General features: G+C 43.6%; 1 protein-coding gene across 2 annotated transcripts in view; it reads left to right on the forward strand.

Moving 5' to 3' along the window:
• The window catches only part of CALU (calumenin), a gene marked incomplete at its 3' end in the record, with an annotated part of 98,429 nt that extends 91,481 nt beyond the window's left edge, over positions 1 to 6,948 (forward strand). For both annotated transcript variants that reach the window (XM_053716321.1, XM_053716322.1), the window contains 1 exon segment: positions 6,749 to 6,948. In XM_053716321.1, coding sequence (XP_053572296.1) covers positions 6,749 to 6,948 — 200 coding nt within the window.
• Positions 6,949 to 11,464: the final 4,516 nt, after the last annotated feature.

Below are 11,464 nucleotides of genomic sequence, written 5' to 3' on the forward strand. Positions count from 1 at the left end.
TAATGATATTGCCCAAGATGATTCCTCAAATGAGGGGAGTAAACATGATACTACATCATCCCCTACTGTGTCTACACCAGTTATGCCCACACAGGAGGCCCCTAGTACATCTAGTGCGCCAATACTTATTACCATGCAACAATTAACGGCTGTAATGGATAACTCCATAGCAAATCTTTTATCCAAAATGCCTACTTATCAGAGAGAGCGCGATTGCTCTGTTTTAAACACTGAAGAGCAAGAGGACGCTGATGATAATTGTTCTGACATACCCTCACACCAATCTCAAGGGGCCATGAGGGAGGTTTTGTCTGATGGAGAAATTTCAGATTCAGGAAAAATTTCTCATCAAGCTGAACCTGATGTTGTGACATTTAAATTTAAATTAGAACATCTCCGCGCACTGCTTAAGGAGGTGTTATCTACTCTGGATGATTGTGACAATTTGGTCATTCCAGAGAAATTATGTAAGATGGACAAGTTCCTAGAGGTTCCGGTGCCCCCCCGACGCTTTTCCTATACCCAAGCGGGTGGCTGACATAGTAAATAAAGAGTGGGAAAGGCCCGGCATACCTTTTGTTCCCCCCCCTATATTTAAGAAATTATTTCCTATAGTCGACCCCAGAAAGGACTTATGGCAGACAGTCCACAAGGTCGAGGGGGCGGTTTCTACTCTAAACAAACGTACTACTATTCCTATCGAAGATAGTTGTGCTTTCAAAGATCCTATGGATAAGAAATTAGAGGGTTTGCTTAAAAAGATTTTTGTACAGCAAGGTTACCTTCTACAACCAATTTCATGCATTGTTCCTGTCACTACGGCAGCGTGTTTCTGGTTCGAGGAACTAGAAAAATCGCTCAGTAAAGAATCTTCGTATGAGGAGGTTATGGACAGAGTTCAAGCACTTAAATTCGCTAACTCTTTTGTTTTAGATGCCGCTTTGCAATTAGCTAGATTAGCGGCGAAAAATTCAGGGTTTGCTGTCGTGGCGCGCAGAGTGCTTTGGCTAAAGTCTTGGTCAGCGGATGTGTCTTCCAAGACAAAATTGCTTAACATTCCTTTCAAAGGTAAAACATTATTTGGACCTGATTTGAAAGAGATTATTTCAGACATCACTGGGGGAAAGGGCCACGCCCTCCCACAGGATAGGTCTTTTAAGGCTAATAATAAGCCTAATTTTCGTCCCTTTCGCAGAAACGGACCAGTCTCTAATTCTGTATCCTCTAAGCAAGAGGGTAATACTTCACAACCCAAACCAGCCTGGAAACCAATGCAAGGCTGGAACAAGGGTAAGCAGGCCAAGAAGCCTACCACTGCTACCAAAACAGCATGAAGGGATAGCCCCCGATCCGGGACCGGATCTAGTGGGGGGCAGACTTTCTCTCTTTGCTCAGGCTTGGGCAAGAGATGTTCAGGATCCTTGGGCGCTAGAAATAGTTTCTCAAGGTTATCTCCTGGAATTCAAGGAACTACCCCCAAGGGGAAGGTTCCACAGGTCTCAATTATCTTCAAACCAAATAAAGAGACAGGCATTCTTACATTGTGTAGAAGACCTGTTAAAGATGGGAGTGATACATCCAGTTCCAATAAGAGAACAAGGAATGGGATTTTATTCCAATCTGTTCATAGTTCCCAAAAAAGAGGGAACATTCAGACCAATTTTGGATCTAAAGATCCTAAACAAATTTCTCAGGGTACCATCGTTCAAAATGGAAACTATTCGAACGATCCTACCTACTATCCAGGAAAATCAATTTATGACTACAGTGGATTTAAAGGATGCGTACCTACATATTCCTATCCACAAGGAACATCATCAGTTCCTAAGGTTCGCTTTTCTGGACAAGCATTACCAGTTTATGGCACTTCCATTTGGATTAGCCACTGCTCCAAGGATTTTCACAAAGGTACTAGGGTCCCTTCTAGCGGTTCTAAGACCAAGGGGCATTGCAGTAGTACCTTACTTGGACGACATCCTGATTCATCCCTGTCAAAAGCAAAGGCTCATACGGACATCGTCCTAGCCTTTCTCAGATCTCACGGATGGAAGGTGAACAAAGAATAAAGTTCTCTGTCCCCGTCAACAAGAGTTCCCTTCTTGGGAACAATAATAGATTCCTTAGAAATGAGGATTTTTCTGACAGAGGTCAGAAAATCAAAACTTCTAAGCTCTTGTCAAGTACTTCATTCTGTTCCTCGTCCTTCCATAGCGCAGTGCATGGAAGTAATAGGATTGATGGTTGCAACAATGGACATAGTTCCTTTTGCACGAATTCATCTAAGACCATTACAACTGTGCATGCTCAGACAGTGGAATGGGGATTATACAGACTTGTCTCCGATGATTCAAGTAGATCAAAAGACCAGAGATTCACTCCGTTTGGTGGCTGACCCTGGACAATCTGTCACAGGGAATGAGCTTCCGCAGACCAGAGTGGGTCATTGTCACGACCGACGCCAGTCTAGTGGGCTGGGGCGCGGTCTGGGAATCCCTGAAAGCTCAGGGTCTATGGTCTCGGGAAGAGTCTCTTCTCCCGATAAACATTCTGGAACTGAGAGCGATATTCAATGCTCTCAGAGCTTGGCCTCATCTAGCAAAGGCCAAATTCATAAGGTTTCAGTCAGACAACATGACGACCGTTGCATATATCAATCATCAGGGGGGAACAAGGACTTCCCTGGCGATGAAAGAAGTGACCAAGATAATTCAATGGGCGGAGGATCACTCCTGCCACTTGTCTGCGATCCACATCCCAGGAGTGGAAAATTGGGAAGCGGATTTTCTGAGTCGTCAGACATTCCATCCGGGGGAGTGAAAACTCCATCCGGAAATCTTTGCCCAAATAACTCAATTATGGGGCATTCCAGACATGGATCTGATGGCGTCTCGTCAGAACTTCAAGGTTCCTTGCTACGGGTCCAGATCCAGGGATCCCAAGGCGACCCTAGTAGATGCACTAGTAGCACCTTGGACCTTCAACCTAGCTTATGTAGTCCCACCGTTTCCTCTCATCCCCAGGCTGGTAGCCAGGATCAATCAGGAGAGGGCCTCGGTGATCTTGATAGCTCCTGCGTGGCCACGCAGGACTTGGTATGCAGACCTGGTGAATATGTCATCGGCTCCACCATGGAAGCTACCTTTGAGACAGGACCTTCTTGTTCAGGGTCCATTCGAACATCCGAATCTGGTTTCCCTCCAACTGACGGCTTGGAGATTGAACGCTTTATTTTATCAAATCGTGTGTTTTCAGATTCTGTAATAGATACTCTGATTCAGGCTAGAAAGCCTGTAACTAGAAAAATTTACCATAAAATATGGAAAAAATATATCTGTTGGTGTGAATCTAAAGGATTCCCATGGAACAAGATAAAAATTCCTAAGATTCTATCCTTTCTACAAGAAGGTTTGGAGAAAGGATTATCTGCAAGTTCTCTGAAGGGACAGATCTCTGCTTTATCTGTTTTACTTCACAAAAGACTGGCAGCTGTGCCAGATGTTCAAGCATTTGTTCCGGCTCTGGTTAGGATCAAGCCTGTTTACAGACCTTTGACTCCTCCCTGGAGTCTAAATCTAGTTCTTTCAGTTCTTCAAGGGGTTCCGTTTGAACCCTTACATTCCGTAGATATTAAGTTATTATCTTGGAAAGTTTTATTTTTGGTTGCAATTTCTTCTGCTAGAAGAGTTTCAGAGTTATCTGCTCTGCAGTGTTCTCTGCCCTATCTGGTGTTCCATGCAGATAAGGTGGTTTTGCGTACTAAGCCTGGTTTTCTTCCGAAAGTTGTTTCCAACAAAAATATTAACCAGGAGATAGTTGTACCTTCTTTGTGTCCGAATCCAGTTTCAAAGAAGGAACGTTTGTTACACAATTTGGACGTAGTCCGTGCTCTAAAATTCTATTTAGAGGCTACTAAAGATTTCAGACAAACATCTTCCTTGTTTGTTGTTTATTCTGGTAAAAGGAGAGGTCAAAAAGCGACTTCTACCTCTCTTTCCTTTTGGCTTAAAAGCATTATCCGATTGGCTTATGAGACTGCCAGACGGCAGCCTCCTGAAAGAATCACAGCTCACTCCACTAGGGCTGTGGCTTCCACATGGGCCTTCAAGAACGAGGCTTCTGTTGACCAGATATGTAAGGCAGCGACTTGGTCTTCACTGCACACTTTTGCCAAATTTTACAAATTTGATACTTTTGCTTCTTCGGAGGCTATTTTTGGGAGAGAGGTTTTGCAAGCCGTGGTGCCTTCCATTTAGGTGACCTGATTTGCTCCCTCCCTTCATCCGTGTCCTAAAGCTTTGGTATTGGTTCCCACAAGTAAGGATGACGCCGTGGACCGGACACACCAATGTTGGAGAAAACAGAATTTATGCTTACCTGATAAATTACTTTCTCCAACGGTGTGTCCGGTCCACGGCCCGCCCTGGTTTTTTAATCAGGTCTGATGAATTATTTTCTCTAACTACAGTCACCACGGTATCATATGGTTTCTCCTATATATATTTCCTCCTGTCCGTCGGTCGAATGACTGGGGTGGGCGGAGCCTAGGAGGGATCATGTGACCAGCTTTGCTGGGACTCTTTGCCATTTCCTGTTGGGGAAGAGAATATCCCACAAGTAAGGATGACGCCGTGGACCGGACACACCGTTGGAGAAAGTAATTTATCAGGTAAGCATAAATTCTGTTTTTGTTCTACAACACTGGTTTTGGCCTCCATAACACGCCAGATTGTGAGGATATCAGTACTAGAGCACAGGTGAAATAACCAGCCAATTAGTACCCATGGTTATTTTACCTTCTCTCATCCAATGTAATCCTTAAATCCTGGCCTGTTAGGGAAGCCTGAGGACAGAAAACAACACACACACAAATATGTTGTAATTACAAGATCTTTACTGACCCTTTAACAAGAAGTGAGCAATATGCAGAGTTCCAAAGTATATAAATGGTTTGTGTAGAGGGATAACATGCTGACTGTCTCATGTTACTCGAATCTCCAGCCACTGATAATGTAAGTGGCCCTGAGCTCAGTCACGCAGTTTAATCGTTGTGTGTAGCATATCCAGTGATTTATCTGCGAGTGTCTGCTGTATGATCAGAGCAGTTCTCCTGAAATACACCAGCTGTTACCTGTGACGTTACACTGCAGGCAATATGTACAGTCACGCAGTTTAATCGTTGTGTGTAGCATATCCAGTGATTTATCTGTAAGTGTCTGCTGTATGATCAGAGCAGTTCTCCTGAAATACACCAGCTGTTACTTGTGACGTTACACTGCAGGCAATATGTACAGTCACGCAGTGGGATGGTTGTGTATAGCATATCCAGTGATTTATCTGTAAGTGTCTGCTGTATGATCAGAGCAGTTCTCCTGAAATACACCAGCTGTTACCTGTGACGTTACACTGCAGGCAATATGTACAGTCACGTAGTGGGATTGTTGTGTGTAGCATATCCAGTGATTTATCTGCGAGTGTCTGCTGTATGATCAGAGCAGTTCTCCTGAAATACACCAGCTGTTACCTGTGACGTTACACTGCAGGCGATATGTACAGTCACACAGTTTAATGGTTGTGTGTAGCATATCCAGTGATTTATCTGCGAGTGTCTGCTGTATGATCAGAGCAGTTCTCCTGAAATACACCAGCTGTTACCTGTGACGTTATACTGCAGGCAATATGTACAGTCACGTAGTGGAATGGTTGTGTGTAGCATATCCAGTGATTTATCTGTTAGTGTCTGCTGTATGATCAGAGCAGTTCTCCTGAAATACACCAGTTGTTACCTGTGACGTTACACTGCAGGCGATATGTACAGTCACGCAGTTTAATCGTTGTGTGTAGCATATCCAGTGATTTATCTGTTAGTGTCTGCTGTATGATCAGAGCAGTTCTCCTGAAATACACCAGCTGTTACCTGTGACGTTACACTGCAGGCAATATGTACAGTCACGTAGTGGAATGGTTGTGTGTAGCATATCCAGTGATTTATCTGTAAGTGTCTGCTGTATGAAAGAAATATATGTAGTATACGAGAGCTAGTAATAGGATGCCTTAAGCTCACTGACAGGAGCCCCCTAGTGGGCTTGGGATAAAAACTAACTAGAATAAATGAGTGAGCGCTAACAGCTTAAAAGGCTAAGTAATCAGTTGGGTGAGATAGATAAAAATCAGTTTAATACAAGGATATAAAACAATCTAGATAATACAATGATTCTGTCAAATCAATTTTAAAACCTACATGGATCCATGGGGTACATATAAAAACATACATAAAATTACAATGTGCGTTCAATACTGTATAAAAGAATGAAAAATCACAGCATAATACAAACAAGTCTCACAGTTAATTGATAATACTTGTGTGCCGATTGAGACCTAGTAAGTGGTCACAAATCCATCAATCATCTCTAAAATGGGAGGTTATCACATGAATAAATATAATAAACATAAACAGGTGATACAACGTGTAGAAAATGCGTGAAAAAATGCACAAATAATGTGATGAAAATAAGTCAATTGCTGTCCAAAATTAGTGTCCAAACATGATAAGAGCAGTTCTCCTGAAATACACCAGCTATTACCTATGACGTTACACTGCAGGCAAAATGTACAGTCACGTAGTGGAATGGTTGTGTGTAGCATATCCAGTGATTTATCTGTTAGTGTCTGCTGTATGATCAGAGCAGTTCTCCTGAAATACACCAGCTATTTTCTTCTCAGAATATTAACTTGTGATGTTACGCTGCAGGCGATATGTACAGTCACGACGGGGATGCTGACGAGCCAGAGTGGGTGAGAACCGAGAGAGAGCAGTTTGTGGAGTTTAGAGATAAAAACCGAGACGGTAAAATGGATAAAGAGGAGACAAAGGACTGGATTCTCCCATCTGACTACGATCATGCAGAGGCTGAGGCGCGCCATCTTGTGTATGAGTCTGACCAGAATAAGGTAATATTTGTTAGCTGTAACCAGTGCTGCACAACAAGCTTTATTGGTTACACCGTTTAGAACATTCTACGTTTAATTCTTCTGACTAGTTAACCCCTAAATCCCCTCACGGATACATACAGTCTGCCAATGTAAAGGTTTTAGTGCTTTTTTTTTTTTTTGCAATGTAGGATCCCTCTCAAACAGTTCTCTAACCCTCCTCCTATCTAGTGTCTGCCAGTACCCAGTTTTTATGTTTTTTTTTTTTTCTCTCTAGTGTAGCAGCCTACCTCCCCCTCCCCCCTCCAAGCAATCCTTTTCTAGGGCTCCCCTCTAATAATTTTCCAGCTCTGTGTGGAAATTGTAGTGGTCCCGCCTCCTTCCTGACCACTCCCACACCACCTGCGATCAGCACCACCACTAACTAATGCAGAGAGAGAGGGACAAAGAGCATCGGATTCTCTGCAATGCTATTTCTGCAGTACCCCACTCGTGGGGCATTCAGAAATAGCGCAATCTCGCTACTGTTAGCGATATTGCGGCAGAAAGAGGCCCAGGACAGCAGCTAAGTACAGAGTATGGTGCGGGTTGTTAAAGGGTTAAACCCTCCACACAAGGAATCTTCAGTACAATGCAACCTCTAGCGATCGTAGGAAGAACATGACATAACACCATAGAACCCTAGGGGGCAATATTTTTGTATATGAGTTATGCAGACACAGTATATTACAGTAGCTCTTGGGGTGTTTATAACTTATTTTTCTCCAACATTGGTGTGTCCGGTCCACGGCGTCATCCATTACTTGTGGGAAATGTTCTCCCCCACAGGGAAAGGCAAGGAGAGCACACAGCAAGAGCTGTGCATATAGCTCCCCCTCTGGCTCCGCCCCCCAGTCATTCTCCTTGCCGCTCTGAACAAGTAGCATCTACCCCACGGGGATGGCGAGGAGTTTGTGGTGTTAGTTGTAGTTTTTTATTCTTCTATCAAGAGTTTATTTTAAAATAGTGCTGGCTTGTACTATTTACTCTAACAGAAAAGTGATGAAGATTTCTGTTTAAGAGGGCTATGATTTTAGCACAAGTAACTAAAATCCATTACTGTTACCACGCATGACTGTTGAAACAAGAGAACTTCAGTTGGGGGTAACAGTTTGCAGACTCATCTGCTTCAGGTATGACTAGTCTCCTTCTAACAACACAGGCTAATGCTAGATGACAGTCATTTTTCCCCTCAGGGGAAACGGTAAGCCATTTTTCTTTCACCTCCGCAAAAAAGATAGGCTTCCCCTTTTTGTTTTTTATGCTGGTAGACACTGTTAGGGGCTAAATCGATTGGTTTTTATTACAATATTATACCATTTGAAATATTTTATAAGCTCACATACACTTGGGAACGTTTTTTATTGATCTGGCTTGTTTTAGACACCTAAATCTAGTCAGGAAGGCCCCTTCACTCTAGTGTGCTGAGGGAGGAAGCCTCATTTTGGCACTTCAGCTGTGCAGTTGAATTTCAAGGCAGTGCATGCAGATTCATGTGAGAGGGTCCTGTGGTTCAGAAAGTGACTCCAAAAGGCTTTTTTCTGTGAATGGTGACCCCTTAAGGAAGGTAAAAAGCTGCAGCAAGGCTGTAGCTGGGATTGTGGTGTGTAAAAACGGTTAAATCCAACAATTAGCTCTGGTTTGCTTGTTTTAAGAGCTAGAGTCTCCATATTTGCTGTGCAATACTTTCTAAGCATTAAGACACTGGGGTCCAAATTTCATAAAAATCGGATATTGCCTTCATAGTTTTTTGAACATTCAGAAATAAATGTGTCATTTTATTATTTAAAGAGACAGTAACGTTTTTGTTTAAAATCGTTTTTATTGCATTGTTTGCCTGCCTAAATCTGTTTAACATGTCTGTTCCATCAGATAACCTATGTTCTGTGTGTATAGAGACAAATGTGGTTCCCCCTTCGAGTGTTTGTGATAATTGCGCCATAGCGTCCAAACAAAATCAGGACAGCTGTTATTTTTCATAATGTTGCCCAAGATGATTTATCTAATGAGGGTAGTGGGGATAGCTCTACATCCTCTCCTTCTGTGTCTACACCAGCTTTGCCCGCGCAGGCGACACCTAGCGCGCCAGTGCTTATTTCTATGCAACAATTATCAGCAGTAGTGGATAATTCTATAGCAAATCTTTTATCCAAACTGCCAGTTTTTCAGAGAAAGCGTGATTGTTCAGTTTTAAATACAGATAAAAAGGATTAACAATCAGACGCTGACGATGCCTTATCTATTTTACCCTCACATCAATCGGAATTGGCTGTGAGGGAAGTGCTGTCTGAGGGTGAAATTTCAGACTCAGGAAAAATTTCTCAACAGGCAGAACCTGATCTAGTGGCATTTAAGTTTAAGCTAGAACATCTCTGCGCTTTGCTTAAGGAGGTATTAGCTACTCTGGATGACTGTGATTCCATGGTAGTACCAGAGAAGTTGTGCAAATTGGACAAATTTTTAGAGGTCCCAGTGCACGACGACGCTTTTCCAATACCTAAGAGGGTAGCCAACATAGTGGAAACGGAGTGGGAAAAGCCAGGTGTACCCTTTGCCCCACCTCCTATATTTAAGAAAATGTTTCCCATAGTAGACCCTAGAAGGGACGCATGGCAAACGGTCCCGAAGGTTGAGGGAGCTGTTTCAACACTAGCGAAGCGCACAACTATTCCTATAGAGGACAGCTGCGCTTTCAAAGATCCTATGGATAAAAAATTGGAAGGATTGCTTAAAAAGATTTTTGTTCAGCAAGGGTTCATCCTTCAACCAGCTACGTGTGTTATTACTGTCACTTCAGCGGTGTCCTTTTGGTTCGAAGAACTAGAAAGGTCGCTCCAGAAAGAGACTTCCTATGAAGAAGTCATGGACAGAATTCACGCATTAAAGTTAGCTAATTCCTTTATATTGGATGCCGCCTTTAAAATAACGAAATCGGCGGCGAAAAACTCAGGTTTTGCTATAGTAGCGCGGAGGGCGCTTTGGCTAAAATCCTGGTCGGCAGACGTGTCGTCCAAGACTAAGTTACTGAATATTCCTTTCAAGGGTAAGACCCTTTTTGGGCCGGAATTGAAGGAAATTATTTCAGACATCACTGGGGGTAAGGGCCATGCCCTCCCACAGGATAGGCCTTTTAAGGCTAAGAACAAGTCTAATTTTCGTTCCTTTCGCAATTTCAGGAACGGACCGGCTAATAACTCCACTGCCGCTAGACAAGAAGGTAACGCGGCCCAGCTCAAACCCGCTTGGAAGCCCATGCAAGGCTGGAACAAGGGTAAACAAACCAAGAAACCTGCTGCTGCTACCAAGACAGCATGAAGGGGTAGCCCCCGATCCGGGACCGGATCTGGTAGGGGGCAGACTATCTCTCTTCGCTCAGGCTTGGGCAAGAGATGTTCTGGATCCCTGGGCACTAGAGAGAGTTTCCAAGGGATACCTGTTAGAATTCAAGGGACTTCCTCCAAAGGGAAGGTTCCACCTGTCTCGCTTATCTTCAGACCAGATAAAGAAACAGGCATTCTTACATTGTGTAAGAGACCTATCAAAGATGGGAGTGATAAACCCAGTCCCCTCCGGGGAACAAGGTCTAGGGTTTTACTCAAACCTGTTTGTGGTTCCCAAAAAAGAGGGAACTTTAAGGCCAATTCTGGATTTAAAGATATTAAACAAGTTCCTCAGAGTTCCATCCTTCAAGATGGAAACCATTCGGACAATCTTACCAACAATCCAGCAGGGTCAATTTTTGACTACCGTGGATCTGAAGGATGCGTATCTGCATATCCCAATCCACAAATCTCATCACAAAGCGAGGGCTCATACAGACATTGTGTTGGCTTTTCTCAGATCTCACGGGTGGAAAGTGAACATAGAAAAAAGTTCACTGTCACCGTCCACAAGGGTTCCTTTTCTGGGAACAATAATAGATTCTGTGGAAATGAAGATCTTTCTCACAGACGTCAGAAAGACAAAGCTTCTAAAAGCTTGTCGAGTCCTTCACTCTATTCCTCAACCCTCCATAGCTCAATGCATGGAAGTAATAGGACTAATGGTCGCAGCAATGGATGTGGTTCCTTTGGCTCAAATTCATCTAAGACCATTACAGCTGTGCATGCTCAATCAGTGGAATGGGGACTATACAGACTTGTCTCCCCAAATTCAAGTAGACCAGGTAACCAGGGACTCACTTCTCTGGTGGTTGACCCAGGATCACCTGTCTCAGGGAATGAGTTTCCGCAGACCGGAGTGGGTCATCGTCACGACCGACGCCAGCCTCTTGGGGTGGGGTGCGGTCTGGGACTCTCTGAAAGCTCAGGGCCTATGGTCGCAGGAAGAGTCGCTTCTCCCAATAAACATTTTGGAACTAAGAGCTATATTCAATGCGCTCCTGGCTTGGCCTCAGCTAGCGGAAGCCAGGTTCATAAGATTTCAGTCGGACAACATAACGACTGTTGCGTACATCAATCATCAGGGGGGAACAAAGAGTTCCCTAGCGATGAAGGAA

This window comes from Bombina bombina, chromosome 6, assembly GCF_027579735.1.
Source record: "Bombina bombina isolate aBomBom1 chromosome 6, aBomBom1.pri, whole genome shotgun sequence".
Lineage (NCBI taxonomy): Eukaryota > Metazoa > Chordata > Amphibia > Anura > Bombinatoridae > Bombina > Bombina bombina.